This window comes from Hesperophylax consimilis, chromosome 4 (genome assembly GCF_061612785.1).
Source record: "Hesperophylax consimilis isolate HC1 chromosome 4, BYU_Hcon_1.0, whole genome shotgun sequence".
Lineage (NCBI taxonomy): Eukaryota > Metazoa > Arthropoda > Insecta > Trichoptera > Limnephilidae > Hesperophylax > Hesperophylax consimilis.
The window spans coordinates 34,406,663-34,433,229 of NC_142839.1; the positions used below are offsets into that span (position 1 = coordinate 34,406,663).

At 33.7% G+C, this 26,567-nt stretch overlaps 1 protein-coding gene across 1 annotated transcript in view; it reads left to right on the top strand.

The window, feature by feature from the left end:
- The window catches only part of LOC149424613 (uncharacterized), a 371,453-nt gene that overhangs the window by 331,780 nt on the left and 13,106 nt on the right, over positions 1–26,567 (top strand). Inside the window, exon 8 of the mRNA XM_089631078.1 lies at positions 3,051–3,126. Coding sequence (XP_089487204.1) covers positions 3,051–3,126 — 76 coding nt within the window. The remainder of the gene's footprint in view (positions 1–3,050; positions 3,127–26,567) is intronic.

A 26,567-nucleotide genomic window follows, 5' to 3' on the forward strand; every position in this document is an offset into this window, starting at 1 on the left:
ATATGTCATTTGGCCGACTGCGACTGTTCGGTACGCTATGCACCTTATTGCACTTGAAAAAATGTTGAAACTGTGCGGAAAATATACGGTAGGCACATTGGTTATTCTCTCGTTCCTTACAATATCTCTGCTCAGTGTACCTTCATCTAAATCAGTGAAATTTTAGATTACATTTAATGCTACAGTTCTAAGGAAATAATAATAGTGTATCTCCAACATGGTATCTTATTTTGAATGCTTCCCCTTTCTGGTTTTGTCAGTTGAATGGTTAAACCAGCAATATCTCGGTTCAAGTGACTCAGTGACAACTGCAGAACATTTTCTGCTCTTGGCCCGCGATGTATTTTTGTAGCATTTCCACTCTTTTAAGGAAATGTGTCCGGGCAAGTATAAACTGCCAGGAATAAACAGGTGGCAATTCATTCATTCCCTATATTGTTACCATTACACAAAAAATGTTAAAATATCTTACTTTAAAAATTCTTTCCTAGAATTCCAGTTCTTCGTGTACGTAGGATGATTTTAAAGATGTTCAAGAACATATAATAAATGGTTAAAAAACTTGTGATATGTTGAAAATTATAATGGCCGTAAATATAATAAATAAAATAAGCTCAAAAATTATAATTAACCTAGCTAAATGTAAATAAAAAATCCTTTGATTAGTTTTTGTTTAAACGGTTCTATGATAACTCAACACACCTTGAAAGGTGATGCAAATCATTTTCTACTGGGCTTATGTCGTCTTTGGGGATACTGTGTGTGTGTTCCACAGCCGAGCTGTTGAATACAAGAACGAGTGAAATTAAGATTTTTTTTTTTTTTAAACATCATTTTAAGCTTGTTTGATTTATTATTCGTCTTGTATTTAAAATCATTACCTTAGGAACAGTCGATTAAAAAAAAACTTCGATTTGACCACTTTTTATTGTTTGAAAATAACCGACATGTTTCGTGAACTATTCTGACCTCATAATTAAAACTAAAAATGACATAATTAATAGATTTATTTTTGTCAGTATTTCTGCTACCACTTATTTATTTTATATTTAGTCTCATTTATTCATTTGACTACGTACACTACTTATTTTGTCACGTTATTGGTCTCCAGTAGTTTTATTTTGTTCCCGCCAATCGCAGAACCAGTATTAAAACATTCTACATTTGATCCGCACAATCATTTTTCGAACGCCGCCTGCGACAAGTCTTCAAGTACTCCTGGCTTCACCACGTGATAATTCAAAACGCTGTTAAACTCTCAATATACCTATTGATTGCCCTGTATTGGCAACTACACATACAGTTCGACGTAAGCATTGTGCAGAAACATAATAATCGCAAGTGTCGATCGCCGTGTCTTTGTATTGCCGTGATTAGTGTTTGTAACGTGCCTCGTGATCTAAAATCTCTCTTCAAATTGAATAAACACATCAAGATAACCAAAGCTGCTGGTGAGTAAAATATATTGTGTGGTACTCTGTATTTGGTGTGGAGCATAACAATTCTGTATTGGGATCACAGGTTTTCATTCGGCAGAGAGTAGTACCATTTATTTTTCATGACTCATAAGTGGCCCAAGCACCCTCGTCACTTACGAGTAAATAAATATAGGATAAAGACATTGGCTGATGCTGATAATATATGTATATTTATCAATTTAGATATGTTTTCCATTTACTACGTGAATTCAATCCTAAAGATTATCACATTCAAATATATTTTAATAACCTTCTAATAACGATGAAATAAAACAGTATTCGGCATGCCAAAATATATCATATGACCGTCTTCATCACACATTGGATAACACACGTTGCCAGTCATTAATACTTTTTGATGCTGATGGAATACCCAACAACTTGATTTTTTAACCAAAATATCAAATCAGTGTTGATAAGGGACGTCTAATTTATCACAATATCTCTTTGTTCGCGATAAGAATTGAAAAAATGTGGAAAACACAATATGGCGTACGAGTGTTGACTTTTAAAAATGATAACACTAAAGCTACTCAGCTCGTGTTAAAAGTTACAGTGAAAGTTTTTATTGACTGAGCGTGGCATTTTTTCCCGTTTTGCATTTCGTCAATTTGTGAGTTTGTTTCTTTTGTTTTCCAGATGATGGCTGTTTTATTGGTTCAATAAAGATTATTTTTTTAAATTGTGAAATAGTCGTTTTTATTAGGCCTTTCCACATTTTTATCAATATTATGATGAATGAAAAAGATTTGAAAAAAGAATTGTCATTGCAATAGGGACGTTTAATTGTATTTTTTTGTAATTTCTTTTTTAATTGTATTTTTAAAAATTATACATAAAATACATGGTTTATTATTCAGTAGGAAGGTATTTAAGTACCTACTTACAAATCTTATGATTTTGGAATATATTTTGGTTTTGTTTTATTTAATAAGTGAATATTAGAAGCATACCAAAAACATACATCATTATATGATTTTTTACCTTTCTTTATTCGGTAGGTATATACCAAATAATGATTTTTATTATAAGCGTTAAAAACTAACCTAACCACCAGGCCAGGAGCATACCTTAGTAAATGCTGTCGATTTTTAAAAACACAGCAAAATTGTTTATTTATATAGCATTAAATATAAAATAAAAGTAATCTGTGACTTTATATTTCGATAACTGTAATTTAAATTATTAAAGTTTTGGTCATGTAAGATTAATCATTTGGTTTTAATGAACTATTTTGCTTGAATCAGTTTCCTCTATTGCGTCAATAAATATTTCTCATCAAGCCACCGGTACTAAGTAATGGATTTAAGCAATGACTCTAGGATTATTAAAGTGACACGTTCAAAAATACTGACATAAAAGTTAATCTAATCATTCAAACGATTAGCTGAGAGCTTGACGGATAAAATAATCCGAGACTGTGACCACAGATCGCTCCGCTCGGTTCATTAATCACAGGGGATTATAAAAAACATATTTTCCGCCTAATTTCTGACGTGTGTGGTTTTATGTTGTTATATATTTCTGACGGTGTGGTTTTCCGTTATATTTCCATGTGGCTTCCGCCTGCAGCGCACATCAATCACATCAGAGACGTGGCCGGCATCGAGAGCGTGGGCCTTGGGGCGGGATATGACGGGATAAACTTGTAAGTACCTTTTATTGTTTTATTATACGATATGATTCGTTTTGTATTGCGCCGTTTGGTGTTTAAATAACATAAAATCAGCCATACAAAGATGCTTGTAAATACGATATATGTATTTTAATAGCTGGTATAAATTGTGATATAAGTACCAACACATAAATATATTTTTATGTGAACACCGCACAGGAGTCCAACTGCTCCCAACCATCTCAGAGCCAGTGAGACTATTAGGGTATGTTGTAAGTATGTTCTAATTAATGTGGTGTCCGTGACACTATGTCCATTAGATAAACTGTTGTTTATTAATAAAAGTTATTTACGCAATTTTTGTTTCGATACAATCCTTATTTACCTACTGCGCATGTACTTATTTACTTCTAAAATAACTTTTTGTTATTATTATTTTCTTATTGTTATTATTATTTACTTATTATTATTATTATATACTTTTTTTTATGCATCCGATATTTTTGTCCGGGTTAAATCTTCCCCATAGGAAAAACTAAACCCTTCCACACACTTTTCCACAAATGATCATCTAGTCAATCAACACTATGCAAGTGCATTATACATATCTTCCGAACAGGCCTTCCATTGATATGCTTGGTGTAACTATAAGTGACCAGTTCAGGTACGGGGGCTCCATCGAAGCCAGAGTAAAGTTGGCCTCTCAGAAGCTGGGCGTACTGTACAGGGCCCGCAGATACTTTAATAATACACAACTGCTGACCCTGTACAAATCGCAAGTGCGCCCTACTGTCGAATTTGGCAGCCATCTCTGGTCCGGAGCCCCAAAATACCTGAAAAAAACCCTTGACTCTGTGCAAAAACGGGCGGTCCGTTTGATAGATTCCCCAATCTTAACAAACGGACTGCAATCTTTAGAGCACAGGCGTCAGGTAGGTATGCTGTCCTTGTTCTATCGGTATTACAATGGAAGATGCTCTGAGGAACTAGCGTCATTGATCCCTTCGGCACCGGTGCGTAGTCGGGATACACGCCAAACGCGCGCCCAACATTTGTACACGGTTGACATTTGTCACATGAGAACAGGTCGCTTCTACGATTCGTTCTTACTCTTCAAGGTCGGGACTCTTCAAGACCCATATTCACTCCTCCCTCTCCACAAAAAGACCCTCCACACAGCATTCCCAAAGATGACATAGGCCCTGAGGGAAATTATTTTCTTCAGGGCCTCCTGTGTGGAGTTAATATAAAAAAAAGCAAAATAAATACAATACAATACAAGAACAACACGTCAACTCACCAGAGATCAAATAGGAAAATAATTCACCGACTCCAGATATTTTCATATCACAGGGTTCGGCTCGGTAGAACTTCTAACAGGGCCTATAAATCTTACTGATCCCTCAACATAAATATTTAAAAAATCTTTTGTTATCCTACGTGTATTCAAAATGACCGACTTCTGCATCTTTATATATAATTTTTTTGATAGATCTAATACGTCTAAATTTTTAATGAGAGAGCTAGGTTTAATGCCAGTAGCCGAAATAACGAATGGTAATATTTTTATAGTCTGAGAATGCCAAATTCTTTTTATTTCAATTCCTAGAATATTTACTTTTTATTATTATGTACTTATTACTATATACTTAATTCTCGTATGGTTATTTACTCAAATTATTATCTAGCTAATTTATTTACTTACTTACTTTTTATTATATTATTATTAATATTATTTACTTACCTATCGGTTATTATTTACGTATTTTTATTTAGTTATTTTATTTTTTCTTATAATTTATTATTCATACTATCCATGTTGTAATTGTTAGTATGGTTACCCTATGCTTGTGTCTGATAAGACAGCACAGGTACCTTGTACTAACAGAAAAATATTATTGACTTAACAGAAATATTATTGGTTTAACAGAAGAATATTATTGTTGCCAACTTACTTACCAATGCTTCTTTTGTTGACATTTTTGTTTTTATTTTTCGTACATTTTTTACTAAAATTTTGTTCATTTTTGTCTACCGGTCTCGAAACGACCGTGTCATAAACTTTTCTTTTTTGGGTTTAAATTTAATGTTATTATTATATTAAGTTTACATATATGTATTTTTGTAAATGATATAATTGTAAAGCTGCACATGAATGATACAGGAATGCCCTAGTGAGATGTGCAGAGTATGTTTTTTATGTTAAAAACTATCTTTTGAATAAATAAATAAATAAAAATAAATTATTCACATAAGACACCCAATAGCACGAAACCTAATGAGGGAGGGTGAATGTTTGATAAAGGGTGGAGAAGGGTTTGAAGATGATGGTTAAGAAAAACCTGACTTTTGTTTACGTTTAAGAGATTATTTATTTATTAATTTCTTTACGCCTAATTAGGGATTTCAAATATTATACAATTAATAATACATTTGATATAATCAGAGAGTAAAAGAGATATAACGATAAAATATGTACCAAATATGTTATGCACCAACACATAATGGGTAAGATTACAAATTTGAGGTAGATGTAAGTATAAAAGGTCATGGGAGCAGTTTTACTAATTTGCGACATGCTTTATAAGATGAATAATATCACAGAAATGGTAAGTAAGAATATTCTTCAATATACAGGTAACTAATAAACCTATTTTGTACTTTTTATATTTCTTGGATATGGTTTTGTTCACAAGGGGCCAAAATAATTTATATTATATTTCTTTTGCTAATAAACGATTTTAAATTTTATAACTAATAAACAACTATGTAACAGACATTAATGGTTTATTACTAGTTGTGTTAAATTTAAAACACGTTTAACAGTAATACATTAAGGCTCTAACCAGTGTAACCGATAGATACGACAGTTTGATAATGCCTTTAGAGGGCGAAACAGCTGTCACGCGTAATAATAATTACACAGCAGAACTTGTTTAAAAATAAACTGTTTTTATAAACCCAATAATAATATTATTGTATATATAAATAAATAAAAAATTAAAAGGAATTCTACAAATTAATCTTAATAACAATAAATGAAGTAATATCTTCTGATTATTGTTTAATTTTAAATAAGAAGATATTTTATGAAATGCCAGATATAATAGTTATACATAGTTATAGATAGTTAAACATGGCGTCACCCGTGTCAAACACTTGTAACAATTCGTGTGCTTTAGATCGATACAGTCCGCGAACATAACAGTCCGCAAAGAATGACAGGATATAAAAGTAACAGCAACTGTTTGGTTGAGTGAGGTTATGAAAGCATTCTAGTTTTGACGTTTCGAGAATCATTCAACAATGATTGGTGCCTCGTGATTTCAGTAGTAACATGTACGGAATATGTGCGACATGAGTACACAACACGAGCATCGTATAATTACGTATATTTATATGTACTATATACTTTATATATACTCTGTGGGAAAAGGGCATTAATTTTGTAATTCGAACGGTAATATAGCTTCCAAGCAAGAAAATAATCAATTAGGAGAACTTCCCACGACGAAGGTACTTCTGAGTCTAATCAATTTAACAGTACCTACTCGACACAATAGGCCTAAAACATATTGCAATGTCCCCATTCTCAAACAATTTATCTAGCAAGCTCGCCAATTCCTCTCCAACACAGTTTAACAAATGAATAAACCAATTACTTCGACAATTTTAATGAAAAAATTCGGTGAGTACAACTTAATATTTTTTCTATATCAAGATATTATTTCTGATAGTTTCAGTTTATAATAATTATATATAATTATCTTTAAATTGTATCCAATTGTAAACCACTGAAACGCTATAAATTATTTTGTGCAACCATTGTTTGTTACTCTTACATACAAAATTGTAAACTTTTAATTCTACCCAATGTAAAAACCCCATGAGCGTATAAATAAAGTACGATTTGATCTAGTAAAATTAACTAATAAAATTAATGAATATGAAGAATGATCTGATCTAGTAAAATTAACTAATAAAATAAATAACTAATATAAAGTACGATTTGATCTAGTACAAAGTATGATTTCATCTAGAATAATTTACTTCTAAAATAAATAAATATATAATACGATTTGATCCAGTATAATTTACTTATCAAATTTGGTTTCATTTATCAAAAACTAAGAATTAAACATTAATACCGTGATGCAATAATAATATTTTTTCTGCAATTTTAATGGAAACATTATCTATAATTTAAATAAATGAACAAAATTTAAAGTTTACTGTAATACTATCAACACATACAATTTAAAAAAATATATGTGTTTAAAGAAAACGAATTTAAAGATTTTTGATGTGTTTTTATGGCTTTCTGGATGAGTTTCTGAAAGAATTCTCCATTTCAATGGAGAGTATCTGATAGATACCTATGTATAAGTGTCAACAACATTGATAAAGTAATGGGGCGCAGAATCGTTATCCGTTATCATGTTCGATGTGAGCGCCGGGGGCGTTGGAAGCTGTGGGCTCTGGGGGCGGGGGTGATAGGGTACATTCTAATCAGCCTTATCACCCCTCTACAGAATGCCTTTGAGTCGTTACACCACCGAATGGCAAAAAATAAATATAACCGGCAAATTCAGGACCTGAAGGTATCGATTTACACAGAATACGTTCGGTTTTTATTTGTTCGACAATGATGGGAAAAGTTGGAAAATGTTAGCAATAATTTTAACTTTGGATTAATTAAATTTGTTAATCATTGTATTATTTATTAAAGCAGATACGGTATGTGGATAGTTCCGTGAGCACACAGGCAATGAACCCATTGTGATTTTTTTCCTACCAAATTCCTTTCGAATTTTTTTCCAGGACCCGCGAGGGTCTCTGTTTTCCCGTGTATCCTTTGCATCAGGATTTTGTAGCCTTAAGAGTTTTCTCATCGGAAACTCATGTTTGTTTGAGTTTCTCGAAGGCTCTTTAAAGGAAAATTCTACCGAGGTGGTCTCAACTCTCCTCTCCATTCTTTCTTGGTTCCCCTAAAGCCCCAAGAGAAAAGAGTCCACCAAGGTGACCTCAGCTTCCCTGTCCACTTACCCTTGGTTTTCCAAAGGCCCCATTTTTTTGTTTTGTTTGAATGGTCCATTTGTAGTCCCGCGAGGAAATAGGGAAATAGAAGATCTACCCCAGCAGGGCCCCGAGTGCTGGGATAAGGTCTAAATACTCCGAGATGCGACCCAGAAAAAAAACTATAATTTACCGTAGAATATTCCATCTTCTTGTGTAATTTACAATGTGTTGGCACTAGGTACCTACTCGAGCAAACCAAAATGTTCAAATTCATCAAACTCGGTAAGGAATATTTTATTTTACCAGGAGGTACGTAGGTAAGCTTTTTCATAATTTATTTTAATAGAAACAAATTTTTTGTAACTTATAACATATGCTCACGAAAACGGCGCTATATAAATTAGCCAAATATTATTATTCCACGAATGTTCCAAAATCCCGGATCTCGTGAAACCATAGCGGCTCACTGACGGATGAGCATGTCCGCGGCGAGCAGTCCGAGCAAGACGTCACGCGAGCATGTCTGCACGAGCGGATTGAATTGTCCAGCGGTATCGGCTATCGGTAGCGGTATCGGCTCGCACGCCTCTCCATTGCCGAGGACGCCGACCAGCAGGTCGTGTATGGGCGTTACCCGAGAGTGCTCGTCCGTTAGTAGAGATTATCGTTAGTGTCCACCGGACAGTCAGTAATATCGCGCCCAAAGATGCCATGTCTAAGGAGAAATTCCTAGGTCGAGAGATGTTCTAGTATGAAACAGAGAATCACAAGTACAAAAAGGGAGTTACTGACAAGTATATAGATAAATCGATATCGACGAAGATTTTTTATGAGCCTTTTTACATAATTAATTAGAAAAATCGGATCTGAAAAAAATGGAGATTAATTAGTTTTCAGCCTCACCCGAACAGAGATGAATTCATCACTATAAAGCGATTGTTTAAAATCTAGGACATTTTTCACTTTCAAGGGAACTTGTAGGGCTCTTTGACGACTTTGCTAGGAAGTTTATATTTTAGAAAAAAATGTTAAACGCGCTACAGTATATTAATACGTTTGTATTATATTATTTCTTTTCAATGCACTCCTAATGCAAACATGCAGTAGGCAACTCTGCTAAGAACCAGTGATGCCATGCCGCGGAAATGAAAATTGGTAGATGTTAGTTAGGAAAATCGGTAGGGCGTCAAAATATTATTAGGTTCAATAAATTCTCAATGGAATGGCATCATCATAGCTGAGAACTGAGATACTCACCCGTGTGAAAACCACCTCGAGCAGTTCGTACGAACTGCTCGCCGTGTACATTCTCGCCCGTCATTATGATAAAACATATCACTAATTACACATTTCATTTTTGTGAAAAGATTAGCAAAGTAGAGGTTTTGGATATGTAATCATTTGAAACCAGAGCCAAGGAGTGTAACGTTATTAGAAAAAGTCTTCGAAATTATTTACGAAAACACGATAGAAAAACTAATTTACCCACCGGTCAAAATAAAAACAAAATAATGGTCTTAATAGGTTTTCAACCAAATGGCTTAGGAAATACATTTTTCAAACAATGCGTAGTAATAACAACGTTATAATTTTTAATTCGATAGTTACTCATCCTTGAAACATGGCTTTCAACTAATAATGATATCATAATAATTTACAGAAAAGTTTTGGGTACCTAATAGGTTGATATTAATTTTACCAGTGAAAGTAACCTTTATTATTCAGTTTATTAATAATAATAGAGAAGTGTAGTTTGAGAAATAATATAATCCGTGCCCCATGTGGTTACATTATTATACATTGAAACATGAATGCTAAAGTCACTGTACGGAGAAATAAGTGTAATTTCAATCTCAAATTAAAACAAGTTAAAAATTAAATTACAGTTAATTGGGACTTTTATAAGCTACGTCAAAATAATATTAGAATATCAAATTAATTCAGCAGCGTAACTACATTTTATGTTGGTGTAATCCATGACGAAAATCCCTCCCGCAACAAACCGTATAAAGCATAAATCTAATGGTTTCAAATTTCTGAAAAATGTGTCAAATATTATTTTATTTAGAACTAGAGCAAAAATTTATTTTCATAACAAAACCTAACTATTTATCTCATATAAACTTCTTACCCCTGTCTTTTTTGAGTCGAGGGTTCATAATAACAAAGCATTTTTTATAGCGCAGTTTAGTGTCATTTCACTTCAATACGGCACCTTCCATTATATACGCATTACTAATTATAAGGGTGGATATAAATACGCGAGCCGAACTACCGATCTGAACCAAAACTTTTGGAAAAGTAATGAAGCAATCGCAAATAGCGCAAAACAATGCTTGCGGTTGCTTCATTATTTTCCCGTAATTCGTGGTTCAGCTCACGCGTCTTTTCTCGTGTCTATACGCAGCATAGTATAGTAATTGGATATGGACGTAGTTATGCAGAAAGCGTCCAATCCACAATTTGTAATAATCAATTTCTACCTGTTTTCCTACAAATATTATCTGCTGAATGAAGCTTAGATGAAGTTCCAAATGCAATAGATTTTTGGAAATTCAATTTTATATTAACCCACATTTCAGTTGATCTTGATCTTGATATCCCACATCTGACTTGATTGACATAAAAACGTCTTTGTGGTTTAAAGGTTTTATACTTATATGCATATATATACATAAATATACGACTGCATATGTAATATATATCCAAGTCGCAACACTGTTTTCATATTTAATAGATTACGTTCAACCCACAAAAAATTGTGACTTAGAACGGGCTGTTTCACAGAGTTTGAACAATTCTTCAAATTCAGTTGATTTTCAAGTTCTGTAAACGTTCTATTCACGTTCTGTTATCTCCTCGTGGAAGACATTCAATCCACACGGAACCAAGAGTACTAAATCTCTTTGAGATTTCAATATTTTGTTGAAAGTATCCCGAAATCTTTTTTTTAAAAATACATTCAAATATCCACTATTACAATAAAGATAGTATTTCTATGGTCGAAAAAAATTTGGATACCAGCGCAGCTATGAATTCTTGAATCTTGGCAAATCAGCTCTAATTTTGGAAATAATAAAATGTTATGTTACAGGCAGGTACTAACTTGACTTGAAATGGTAAATGACCCATTTGCACAAATATGATGAAAAAACTTATAAATATTAACTTCAAAATGCCGTAATTATGTCTGATTGATAATTAGCCAATCGGTAATGGTTGTAATTTTATGTAAGCCAAACAGGCACATGGTCCATTAATTCCTATTGACCTAATAATATAAGGTAAAGGTCTCATTCACCACGCAATGGGAAATATTGAAATATAGTTTTCGATTATCTTCTAGAAACCCGTGTAGCCTGAAGACTTAGAGGAAGAGTATTATAATATCCCTGTGGATAACGTTTTCTTTACTAAGTGCCAGTTGTTTGACCGACCGTCACATTGGAATCATCTATTTTTTAAACGAAAACTAAACAAAATGTCGCCGATAGTCGAGTTTTGACTACGTCTAATATGACGGTTGATCAAAAAATTGACCCTAAGGTTCGTAGGATACAGGTAGAAAGTCACCAAACCGTATCTTACACACTCTGTGGTTTTAAAAGTCAACATGAAATTTTAATCACAATGAATATGTGTTGAAACAGACATATATCATTTTTTACCCATCTTTTCGGACAGTATTACGGTGTCCATCATCAGGACAGATGTGTAATCGCCATGATTGCTAATCGATTGTAATAATTGATGTTTAATCAATTACACATCTGGCCTGATGATGGAAACTAAGAAGCTGTCCGAAACGTTGACTAAAGAAGGAGATAGCGCAACACGGCATAATAACTCAAAAAGTATCACTATAATACTTTTGGCCGTGAAAATTTCAAATTATAATGAGCTCTGGTGTCCTATTTTTAGCTAATGACTTCATTTACCTCGTAACTAGACGCGCCGTATTGATTGTATATATATATATATATATATGTGGGAAGCATAGAATGAGGACAGTTTTTCGAGCGCGCCCATACTTCGGGGACATTTGTATAGTTTGGGGACAGGCCCAAAGTATCTGTCCCCAAACTAACACTTTGCATTATATACGCAACGCATAGATTGAAGCCAATTTTAAAATTATGCAGAAGGCATGCTTTGAGCCATACATTACTAAAATATCCATAGATGCCACTATCGTATCGTTCTCAGATTTTTGAAATTTTCTATTGTGAATTTTCGAATTAGCAAAGGCTCGGTACCTATTTACCTAATTTATGTTTGTATTCTTTTTCGCTTGCTTTTGTCGGAGAATGTCGCATTTTTAAACCCGGTGTCCGCATTGTTGGTATTATTTTTTCTCATTAGATAATAATAAAATTAATATGCTCGTACATAATTTGATGGTGTATTAAAAACTGATTTTAAAATAATCTAATAAAAATAATTACACATATTACGTTTGTGCAAACATTAAAAAAAAAAGTTTTTTTTTTGGTTTTAGGCATTCCACCCTGAAAAGAGTGCTTTGTGAAAAAAAAAATACTTCCATAATTTTTAATCATATTACAGATACCTGTATTTTCAAAATAAATTTATTTTCATACTTTGACAATGTGGGCTTCACTACCCGTACTGAGTTTTATACTTTTTATTTTTATAGTTTTTTTTCTTCTAGGTACCTATTCAAAAGTATAAATGTATGAAAAATAATAATGAGAGGTACATACTTCCTACTCTCATGTTACGTGAATAATGCAATAATAATATAACTATAAAAAAAGAATTCAGAAATCGCGGGTTCAAATTACGGCGTGCAATTTGCATAATTTCACAATATTTATTTGTTGAAATAATACGTTAGTACCTACCTATATGGTATAGGTATTTGCGGCAAATTCAAGAATGGTAGATAGGTACTTTCAGTATCGCCATGTTACTTGAATAATGCAATATTTTAAATAACTACAAAATAGTTGTTCATTGTTTCGCCGTTGAGATTGAGATTACGATCCTTGGCTACGAATTCGGAGGTCGCGGGTTCAAATTACGTCGTGCGCAAGTAAATTTTATTTGATAAATTTCTACAATTTCACAATACTTATTAGTTTTAAATAATTCGTTCGTACCTATATGGTATATTTGCGGCAAGTTCAAGAATGGTAGATAGGTACTTTCAGTATCGCCATGTTACGTGAATAATGCAATATTTTAAATAACTACAAAATAGTTGTTAAATTTTTCGCCGTGGAGATTGAGATTACGATCCTTGGCTACGAATTCGCAGGTCGCGGGTACAAATTACGTTGTGCGCAAGTAAATTTTATCTGATAAATTTGTATAATTTCACAATATTTATTTGTTTAAATAATCCGTTAGTACCTACCTACATGGTATATTTGCGGCAATTTCAAGAATGGTGGATAGGTACTTTCAGTATCGCCCTGTTACTTGAATAATGCAATATTTTTAATAACTAGAAAATAGTTAATAACTACAAATAACTACAAAATAGTTGTTCATTGTTTCGCCGTTGAGATTGAGATTACGATCCTTGGCTACGAATTCGGAGGTCGCGGGTTCAAATTACGTTGTGCGCAAGTAAATTTTATTTGATGAATTTGTATAATTTCACAATACTTATTAGTTTTAAATAATTCGTTCGTACCTATATGGTATATTTGCGGCAAGTTTAAGAATGGTGGATAGGTACTTTCAGTATCGCTATGTTACGTGAATAATGCAATATTTTAAATAACTACAAAATAGTTGTTCATTGTTTCGCCGTTGAGATTGAGATTACGATCCTTGGCTATGAATTCGGAGGTCGCGGGTTCATATTACGTCGTGCGCAAGTAAATTTTATTTGATAAATTTCTATAATTTCACAATACTTATTAGTTTTAAATAATTCGTTCGTACCTATATGGTATATTTGCGGCAAGTTCAAGAATGGTAGATAGGTACTTTCAGTATCGCCATGTTACGTGAATAATGCAATATTTTAAATAACTACAAAATAGTTGTTAAATTTTTCGCCGTTGAGATTGAGATTACGATCCTTGGCTACGAATTCGCAGGTCGCGGGTTCAAATTACGTTGTGCGCAAGTAAATTTTATCTGATAAATTTGTATAATTTCACAACATTCATTTGTTTAAATAATACGTTAGTACCTACATGGTATATTTGCGGCAATTTCAAGAATGGTGGATGGGTACTTTCAGTATCGCCCTGTTACTTGAATAATGCAATATTTTTAATAACTAGAAAATAGTTAATAACTACAAATAACTACAAAATAGTTGTTCATTGTTTCGCCGTTGAGATTGAGATTACGATCCTTGGCTATGAATTCGGAGGTCGCGGGTTCAAATTACGTAGTGCGCAAGTAAATTTTATTTGATAAATTTGTATAATTTCACAATATTTATTTGTTTAAATAATACGTTACTACCTATATGGTATATTTGCGGCAATTTCAAGAATGGTAGATAGGTACTTTCAGTATCGCCATGTTACGTAAAAAATGCAATATTTTAAATAACTACAAAATAGTTGTTAAATTTTTCGCCGTTGAGATTGAGATGACGATCCTTGACTACGAATTAGGAGGTCGCAGGTTCAAATTAGGGCGTGCGCAAGTAAATTTTATTTGATAAATTATACCAAATAATTCGTTCGTACCTATATGGTATATTTGCGGCAAGTTCAAGAATGGTAGATAGGTACTTTCAGTATCGCCATGTTACGTGAATAATGCAATATTTTAAATAACTAGAAAATAGTTGTTCATTGTTTCGCCGTTGAGATTGAGATTACGATTCTTGGCTATGAATTCGGAGGTCGCGGGTTCAAATTACGGCGTGCGCAAGAAAAAAATATTTATTATTTTTTTGGTAAACTATCTTGTATATCTTATATCTTGCGTCATGTATCTTTTATCAGGAGATTTTTCAATGTGGATGAGTGTTTCAGGCGAATAATTATTGCTTGTAAAATAAAAAAAATATTTGATAAATAGGTGTAATTAACAGTTTATTAAGTTTACTTAATACGTTGGTACCTATACTATAGTATATTTTCGGCACTTTCACTTTGCATTGGCACTTTCGGAACATTTGTAAATGTGTACTTTCACTGTCGCCAGACGGTTAGGAGCAGACTCTTGAGTGATGGTAGTGGTGTTGATGTAATGGTAGATACTGCTACCCGGCTCAGAACATTAAAATCCTAGACCTCTTTAAAATCGAAAAACTTTTAATTTCATTAATTTTGTCTAAATAAATTGATTACATTTTTCAGAAAACTTATTGTTCATAGATATGTACCTAGGTACCTAGGTAACTGGGCTAAATATTGGTCGGTTACAAGATTAATTTTAATTTAATTGAAAAACATCATAGGTAGGTGGTTAATAAGTTCAAAACTTAATTCATAACAAAGTTCTCAAACGATTAGCTACGAATTCACTCCGCGATCACGTGAACATTTTAACACGTGTTACTGACGTGCTCCTGCCACCGCGCAGAAAAGAGACAGCTACCCAACAGTTTGTTCCGTAATTTGATTGAACCCTTTCCACATATTCTCGACCGGATATATCCCAGACAGCTATCGGATTACATTGAACAAATATATTTCTTTTAGGAAAGGGTTGTCACAACCAATGATAATTAAAATACATTTTTAATATTATTTTCAGTTAGTGGCCATATAAGATTATCGGTATTATCATTCTGTGAACCATCATTTCTATTTGTTGTATTTTACGGAAATCAACAGGCATAAACCAGTTTTAAAATGAAAATGTTATCCTTATCAAAACCGTAATAATTACTAGTGTTTAATTTTTTATCAAATCCTGTATTATAAAATTCTAAATAATGGCCGAGACTCGCCAGAGCTTACCAATTTAATAAAAATTCCAATTCCATCAAGATCAACCCGCCAATCCAATTTATTCCATTTGTCCACATGTAGAACAAACATTAGAAAAAAAAATCCCAATTCCTGGAATATGTACGCAATATAACAAAAAAATTCACAGCATAGACATTTTTAAAAAAATCTTCAGAAATATCGAATAGAAGAAACGCGTACGATAAATTAATACGAAAGTATGAAATGTATCGGGAGCATCTTATATCCTTATCCTATATTCCTCTCCTTTTTCTCTAACCAAACATTAATTTTAAGATATAATAAAACTCCATCTCCAAACCAATATTAGCATAAGAAACTTTTTTGGCTTGACTGCAATTCACTTGTGTGAATGGATTGCAGTCGTATTGTAGGTATTTATCTCTGTATTATATATTATGTATACTGTAAACTGTTTGTTTCTTACAAATAAATACATATTAATTCCTTATCTCACTTATTTAAGTATCGAATAAAATAGTTAATATTTATTCAGTTGTTAGATTTGAAGAGGTTTTAATTAGGACGTTTACACAGTAATTAACTAGGTTTGAACAGCTAGGATTCGATTGTATTCTCTTTACACTCTTTTCTCCATTAATCCGTGCAATATGCCTAATCCATATAAAGCGTCCACTTCTTTATCGTGTTCATTATAATAACTTTAGTCTTGCTTGGTGACCAGATATAAATACCTAGTCAGGAACCTTTACCGCTCCATTTCCTTCTCTTCGTACCTATAGTACCTAGTACGAGTAATCGTTCGTTTCGGGACACCGACTGGATTCTGATTTGGTAGGTACCTAGATAAACAAAATACACCAGAGATTTTTCCGAAAGGCGAAATAGCGAACCTAATTGTATTGTAAGAACTGTGGTAGGTATGCGGTCTATCTTCTTTGATCTTACGAATTCGAATCAATTTACAGAATGCAACATAATTATATTCCTACCTACTTTGTACATATCTTTTCATAAATTATCGTAAAGTCCAAGTAAGTAGTGACCTAGGTAGGTACCTGCCTACCGAAGTCTAAAACATCAAGATTTGATTTAACTATCGATATCAAGCATGAAACTAAATTGTTTGTTTTGTGTAGCCCTTGCCGCTGTATCTTTCTTGTGGCGTGATACATTTTAGCTATCATTGGTTAGTGGTGTTATGTGTTATGTCACACTATCGCGTAGGGATATATAATAGTGCTATTCCATGTGAGTTCGATTTATATGCAACACTTCAAAATTTTCAACACTCCTGATGGAGAAAATTAATAATGTTTGTGGTAAGGTTTGGTCGAGGGGTAAGGCTCTCAACTAGCAATCCGGAGTTGCGAGTAAATTTTATTCAATTAATTTGTCTTATTTCACAATCAATTCATTTAAATAATCTGTTGTGCACTTGCGGCGCATCGCATAGTGAAAGGCGCTCTGAGTAAAACCACCGCTCAAAATTGAAACGTTGCTTTAAATAGTTTTAGCTATATTTAGTAACAAGATCTGAATAGCCAGTTATTTTTTTTTAAGTTTTCTTGAGAAACTGTTTTTTACCTTCCATACAAATTAAATTGGTGTGGCATGGAGTTATCAAAATCACAAATAGTTATCACAAATAAATATATTTTCTTTTAAGCTATAATATAATAAAGCATTTTATTGGGTTTTGGACATTTTGAAGTCCGTTTCTACATTAAAAAATATATTATGTTGCCCTACGAAAAGTTCCGGTTTCGGAATTCGGTTTTGTTACCGAAATATACGAACATTCTTATAATATCATATCGATTGTAACATTTCGATATTTATGATATTGTGATATTTCTACAAACCATAAAAAGTGTTTTAAGGGGCGCCCACATACTTGTCTCGGCTCGGCAAGCGTCCGCAAGCGTTTGGCTTGGCTTGAATAGGCTTGCGATAGCTTGCTGCCGATCAGGCCGGGGTCCGGTTGGTATTCTGTCCACAAGGCGCGGCAAGCGTTGCTAACTTGCGCCTTGTATATGGCAATTAACCCTGAGAAGAGTGCAACTCCGAGCTGTTTATAGTAAATATCGTAAAAATGTATAACTGGACAAACGATAATCATTTTTTTTAAATTATATCAAGCAGGGTCCTATGTATGGATTTATTAATTTAAAAACATATATAATTAATTCAAGTAAATTAGTTAATTTTTATATGAAAAGGAACAAGTCACAGAAAAATAAATAAAGTAACGGTTGAAACTGGGTCTCTCGTATATCCGGGACGAATGCATTATACCACTCTTTTTGTGTGTGAATACCGCACAAGAGTCTCAACAGCTCCAAGCCATCTGGAGCCAGTGAGACTATGGCATCCCCAATTGGGGTATGTTGTGATGCTGGAGGTAGTGGAGGAGGGGAAATAAATGAGGAAGAGGAAGGTAGGGAAGTACATAGCTATTTAGATCTGATCACTAATCACGGCTACAGCCATTTCAAGCAACTTTTCTGCTAGCGAGAGCACTTATTTTTAAGTTGTTTCTGACGATTTCAAATTTCAAAATTAACAATATTATCTTCAACTATTTTTTCCCATAGTTTTGGCAGCAATCTTTTTACATTATTTTCAAATTTCTTCTCAAATTATTAATAAAATTAATTTGTCTTTTTTTTGGGCAATTTCTTCGTTTAGCTTTTAAATAGAAATAGGAAAAATGACATCTGACACAGCTGATGTAGTTGCCTCGACGTCCGCCAAGAGCGTAGATGCCAACGTTTGGCTTGCCTACGCTTACCTAGGCTTGCGTTGCCACAAGTGTCAAGTGGCAAGTGTCTGGGCGTAGCATTCACTTTTCGTCGGGACAGTTTTTTTTTCGAGCTTGTTGCCGTGAATTCAAGGTAAAATACTTTATTATTTTAGGTGATTTTTAAATTACTAAGAAAGCGGTGTAAGTGGTGTAAACAAAGTGATTTGTTTTTATTTAATTTGTTATTATTATTAGAAGTGAGTGCATATAATAAAGGCTTCGCATTTATCGTTCTCGATGGTAGTCAACGCGCATGGACTTGGCACGCGTGAATCGAATGTTACCTACAGGCTGTTTCAAAGTTCGTTCGTCGCTCAACAATATTAAAATATTTAGGTACTACTATTTCGGATTTTCGTCGCTCAACAATATTAAAATATTTAGGTACTACTATTTCGGATTTCTTTCGGAAACTGCTTCCTTGAACCCATTATTAGAACCATTTAGCGCCCTTGAGGTGATCTTTCACAAAAACGGCGCTCTACAAATTATCCAATTATTTTTTTATTTTTTATTTGCCTGTGATTAATTAAGATCGTTAATTAAGCTAGTGTGTGTCGGAGTAATGTAAGCTTAATCGATAAATACTGAAAGCATGTCTTCCGTTCGATGTTTCCTGCTTTAATTAAGACAGTTACTATTGGCAAACTGCGTTAATTGTATCATTTTGTGGAACAATAAAAGAAATCAGTTTTAATCGAATACTAAATGTTGTTTTATTAATTTAAAACCAGGAATATTTCTGTATCATTTATGAAAATGAGATGTAGTATATGCAGTTCTATTATAAAAGGTAAACAAAGTGTTTTTATTTTATTTAATGGTGTTACTAAGGTTAGGTAAAGAGATGCAACTCGGTAAAAAAACTTAAGTATTTAGAAAATAAAATTGGTATAAATAGGTATTCATCAAAATTAAAAAGTAATTATGGGAATAGAGGTAAAATCTTTTTTGTTATTTGTTTTTGGGGTGCTATGCCGTGTTGCGCTAACTCATTCTTTAGCCAACGTTTCGGACAGCATTGCAGTGTCCATCATCAGGGCAGAACCAAGAATCAAGGGCAATAAATAACACATCTGCCCTGATGATGGACACTACAATGCTGTCCGAAACGTTGGCTAAAGAAGGAGTTAGCGCAACACGGCATAACACCCCAAAAGCAAATAACAAAAATACTTTTGGCCGTGAAAATCTTAAATCATATTTGAGGTATAATCTGATTACTATAACATGACGGCCACTTTTGTCTAAATATTGACGTAAATAAACTAACGTGAAGTTGACAACACGCCGAAAATGTTAAATGCTAATGAGTATTGCCACGCTAAAAAAATCGTCACCAATATAATTCGTCAAATCTTCTTGTAAAAAATTTACAATCCGGCAGGATCAGTCCCCTCCCCAGAATAGCTAGTACGATGTTGAAGCGTCGTTTTAGGGAATATTTATGAGTAGGGCCGTAGATATATTTATTTTCAAATGTATTGACTTAATATTTAATAAACGTAATAAGTGTGCAAGGACATTTTGAGAAATAAAGGAAGTGAGAAATTAACTTTATATCTCCTAATGGAGAATTGTGATAAAAATTATTCATCTAAATGTTACACATTTAAAATTTAATGTGTTTTTGTTGCTGAAGGTAAATGCTTAATTTTTTTCTGAATGTTTAGTCGAATTACACATTGTTTGTCGAAATCATAAAAATATATATTTTCAATTCATAAACGTTTCCACTTCTTTAGTAAATCCTTTTTTGGTTTGCGAAGGATTACCACGCACAAGTTTCATCATGAAAAAGATTTACGCAAAAAAATTACTTTGCGAACTCCATATATTATACTTTTGCATCAAATATGCACTCACTCATTCAAGGCTTCGGCCAATAGTGTTATACGAAAGAACTCACACAATCACAGACCAAGTTTTACTCCCCACACAATTGGGGTATGTTTTTATATACATATATGTGACACCTCACAAGAGCGTCCCTGCCTGTGCAGTAGCCTGGGCCGCCACTGTATAGCGAAAAAAAAATTGACTTATTTCAATAAGCGCTACCAATAAAAAGTTGTCTTAGGTCTTTATTGTTAATAAAAAATAAAAAAAAGTCATTGAATGTTATCATTTTTAGGTTCCATTTTGCGATCGAAAATTGATTAAAATACATTTTTTGTGAATTATTCCCAAGTGATAAGGTAATGCAAGAGTTATAATTACAATTTTCACAATAATTTATTTAGTATTAAATGCTGTTTCAACATTAAGAATTTAACTCATAAATATTACAGATATCGTATAGAAATAAACGTAATCAATTATTCCGGTATGAAATCTCCCTTAGTTTCGATTTTTGGCATATTTTTTCTTGAGATTATGGTGGTAGTAATAAGGCCTTCCCTGTTCTTCTTGCCACACACTTTCGAAGAGGCTTCAGTTACAACCTTCAAACAGCGTTCTACCGATTGTGTGTGACAGGGGAATCTCTCAAATTTTATGAAAATGGAACTGATTTCTGAAGTTAGGTTAGATCCTCCAGGTCTTGTTTTGTTACACCTTCTAAAATGGGAGGATATGTGATCGGCGTATCTTGCCAAGATATCATATCAATATAGCATTGTGTATTAAAATTCAATGTTGGTACTTTGAATGTTCGGAGCTCTGTCCGGGAAAACTCTCTGGCTTTCAACAAACGTCTTATCCCAAGTTCTTTGATGATAGGCGATTCATCGGTTATCATTGATGAGAGTAAATTTTCCGGATGAGCGTAGTTAGCATTTCGCTGTATTACGGGATAAATGATGGCTTTTAATTCATCCGGAAGATAGCGCGAATTGTTTATCATATTATAAATATGCCTCGCACCATCTTTGCACGACCTATGTAGTATTATATCAAACCACATGGGAGCATATACCCTCATGATAAATATGGTTAATATGACCAGATTTTTTTATGGCGTTGCGCATCCAATATACAGTCGTAGGATACAACTCGCTGTAGTAAGCCATCGTGCATGTGACATCACTCCTGGATTTCTTCTGGCAATATCAGGATGACAACGTTCACTGGAAACTGTTTTGAAAATATCGAGCAAGTATTTTTGATCAGTGCTTAAATCAGCATGCAGGACATCGGTCGAGTACTCCACATCAATATTTAAAAAAGATTGAACCGGCAAATTATGACAATTATGAAGAGCCGAACCTACGAGGCCGGAAAAAGCACGAGGTCCAGTAGTTGTGCCATCCAACTTAATAATCAAATGGCGTAGAAGCAGCTCGTTGCAATGAAAAAGACAGATCAGCCCAGTGGCTGTCAATCGTCCAGTAAAGTTACTGGACGATTTAAGTATCTCTCCATCGCTCGAATCACACCACCAGTTGTTCACGTGTTAACATTTGCACCATCACAACCAATTGCTTTTAAATGGTCAAGTCAAATATTTTGACAAGCAAAATATTCTATAATTGCTTCGGTTATATTAACGGCAGTGCCTGTCCTAGGGGTAATATGGGTCAAGAAATGAAATCATGGTTCCACGATTGAAGATACGTGTTCTTCAAGTACCGTGCTTTTATAATATTTCTGTCCTTTTTTTTATATTAACCAAAGTCTTGTCCTTTCGACCATCAAAAAATAATCCACTTACTTTATCCCAAATCTTTGATTTCATGAGTATAGATCTGGTATGCAGACTTGCGCGACGAAGTCTATTTTTATCTATTACTTTATTAGTATTATCCTGCGTTATTATGTAGCAATCATTTAAGACGGCAGAAGCGATTGCTGAACCAGCTCGATCTGATATCCTGAACCTGTCACAGATCTTGGAGAGAACTGTAAAAGATGGAGATTTGCTGGTCGTCGGAAAAGCAGTGGTATTAGTCTTAAGTAACCTACTTGATTTTCCGATCGGAGAAGATGATTTTGATTTTGAAGTGGAAGATAATGATACAGTGTCTACAAATTATTTTTCTTCACACACATGGTCTTTTATTTTAGTGAGATCCTTTCTCTTCATAGATTTTTCCATTTGTTTCGTAGTCGGTGTATCAACACTGCCGATGAACATTTTTCTCTCACGTCTTTGGTCTTCCAAAAACTGTTTTTCTTTAAGGGAAACTTTCCTTGCTTTCGAACAAGTATAATAATTGTCTTTACATTTACAAGAACAAATATCGAACAGTCGGGAGCTTGTTACCTTAAATTGAGATACTTTTTTTTTGAAACAGGAACTGCGGGCGGGAACTTTTTTGTGTCGTATTACTACAAAAATAATAGATTCTAGTCATATACAGTAAAGCTACATACTTTATTAAAGAAGATTTCATAAATGCACATGATGAAACTGATCCAGAATACTTTATAATGAGACTGAAAAAAACGAATTTTTAGCATATTTTCTCCAACTTCAAAGGCAAAGTGGAGCCTTAAGATATTTTTTGATTTTTTTTAAAGTATATTATTTTGATGTTTTAGATACAAAGACAACTTTTTATAAGTAGCGTCAAATGGAATTCTGAAGAAAAAAAAATCGGCCCACACTACTGTGCAGTGTACCGACAGGGGAACTATGTCACCACCCGGTTGGGCGGCGTTGTGAGGCGGATTAAGGTAGGGGCTGTAGGAAGGGATTTATTAATGCAGGCCTTGAAGAGGCTCGGATTATAGGAGGGAGGAAAAACAGATGCCGGTAGCTCAAAATTGCTCGTTGTTAAGCTAAAAGTATTGGAGAGAGGAAGGAGATGTGGAAGAGAAAGGTGGGGAAGTACCTGGTCACCAAACACGGCTAAAGCCATTTCAATCAAATTTTCAATTCTGGATGATGGTATTACACCAGGGCAATACTGAGAGTACCCTCCAATCTGGAACGTATCGCAAATATACCTTATATTATTTTTAAAGATAAATTGTGAAATAATACAATGCCATATCTGCTTTGTTTCTATTATCTATGGGTAAAACCATGTAGGTGCCTACCTAACACAAAAATTTAAATTTGTAACGGAACAAGGAAGATAGGCCATTAATCGTTGTTAGTTTGTGTGTAGTGTCGCCAACATCATTTAACCTAACAATGCCCTGCATCTACACTCCTACATAGTCACCAAACGTACAACCCGTGCAGTATGGTCTAAGCTCGATGACAGTTGGCAAACTTCCATGCCATATCCGCTTTGTTTCTATTATCTATGGGTAAAACCATCTAGGTACCTACCTAACACATAAGTTAAAATGTGTACCGGAACAGGGAAGATAGGCCATTAATTGTTTTTAGTTTGTGTGTAGTGTCGCCAACATCATATAAACTTACAATGCCCTGCATCTACACTCCTACATAGTCACCAAACGTACAACCCGTGCAGTATGGTCTAAGCTCGATGACAGTTGGCACGCTTCCATGCCATATCCGCTTTGTTTCTATTATCTATGGGTAAAAGTTTGTTGGTACCTATAAAAAAGCTAAAATTAACAATAAGTATTAAAAATGTTTTTTTTCGAGATGGATGAAATTTTTCACTCTTACCTTTCGAAAAACTCAACGAAAAAGTTTCATAAAGGATTGGACTTGAAGACGAAACATTACTTTATCATAATGTACCAAATTCACAGCGCGTAAATATCTACATATTTGATATTATTATTTGTGCCATCTGGCGTCAAAAATATTAATAATTACACATTATTCCAATGGAAGTTTCCTACTTACCATAGGTCGAAAGTATGCTTTATGTACACGAAACACCTCTCTGTGAAAAGCATTGTTTGAGACCACGACGGGAAATTATATATAACGCATACATTGAGGACTGTCTTCAAACTATCGTCTGTACAGAATAAAAATATGTCTTCAAAGTATGCTCTAGATGTATGTATCGATATATATATTAAACGGTACATCATAGACGTATATAGCTGTGAGGGGGTAGTTTTTAAGGGTTGATTAAACAAAATGGCATTAAAAAAAAAGTGTATATAATGTGGCTCAAAGTATGCTTTATACAAATATATATATATATATATATATATATATATATATATATATATATATATATATATATATATATATATATATATATATATATAATTGTTTCTTCATTACATACATAACATGTTTTATGTTATTTTTGGGATGCTATGTGGAAAGTCTTTTTGAGGATAGGTAGGAGTGAACATGGGTCTTGAAGAAACCCATGTTGTACGAGGGAGGAAACACAGGGACCGTCAAATCGATCCACAGCCGAGCTTTTGAACTAAAAAACGAGTAATAGGAACGACCCATTCTCATGTGAAAAATTGTTAACCGTGTACATATTTTGGGCTCGCGTTTGGCTTGTTTCCAGACTACTCACCGGTGCCAAAGGGATCAATGCCGCTAGTTCCTAGGAGCCAGGTAAAACATGGACATTATACCTACCTTATACCTGTGCTTTAAAGATTGTAATCCGTTTTATTAAGATAGGGGATCCATCAAACGGACCGCCCGTTTCTGCTCAGAGTCGAGGGTTTTTAATATTTTGGGGCTCCAAACCAGAGGTGGCTGCCAAATTCAACAGTGAGGCACATTTCAGATTTGCGCATGGCGTGTATTTGCATGCCCTGTACAGTACGCCCAGCTTCTGAAAGGCAAACTTGACACCAGCTTCAATGTAACCCCCGTGCTGGTGGGCTGGTCACTTAGAGTTATACCAAACATATTGGGAAGATTTCAAAACAAACAGTTTTTTTTTAAATATTTGTCTCTCATATTGAAACATGAGATTGTTAATAGAATAAAGATGTAATTAATTTTAATTTGGTTTAATTATAAAATTCATACTAGCCAAGATAATTCGAAGGACGTGAAATTTGTTTGTCAACATTTTAATACCCAGGCTTTGCGGGCGAATAAACAAGAAGGCTATTATTTATTACGAAACAAGTAATAACTCAGGGCAAAATTAATTAGACTAGTTCTAATATTTTGCAATATTAATGTAACCACCGCCCTTGGGAGCAGGCTTTATATTAATTAATCTGGTCATCTTAGCGGCCGGGGTAGGTAACAACATCAAGGGAAGGAGCGGTAATTTCCACTTTGAGACATCATGGAGCTCATTTACATTTTATTATTTCCAAGCTTCACACGAAGATCCCAATTGCATTTATAGCTGGCAAAAAATATTCGTCGAAAAAATTAAACTTACATTATACAGGTTGGGGTATTAAGTGTTTCTAAAACTCTTCTTATTCGATGATTAATTCATCTTGAAGTGTTGATATTTGAACTTTTGTTGAAATTTTGATAACTTGTTAAGCATAATGTCTTGTTTTTATAAAAGTAAGTACCTATAATATATAGTCATGTACATTGAAATGCTCTGTGAGTTGAAATGTAACAGGACCTTTTAAATTAGAATAAAAAAAATTGGTAATAATTTAATGGGTAAGTAATAATCGGCAGGTAATCATGTAATAATATAAATTATATTTGTGATGGTTGTATAGGATGGTATAGCCTTGCCCAAACATATTATATCCTTGTAATGCAAATTGTAAAAAGGATTTCTGATTCGTTATCAGATTTTATTTTCGAGGACCGAATGGTGATATTTATTTATGTCTATTCTTGAATACACATTTTACAAATGATTACAGTGGTTTATATTGTAGTACAGAAAAAAGGTACAAAAAATTAAAGAAAATAGGTTGTTAAAGGTAAAAATGTGTGTGGGTGATATTGTATGTCACGTGAACACCTCACTAGCAGACTCTATGCTGAGGTGTTA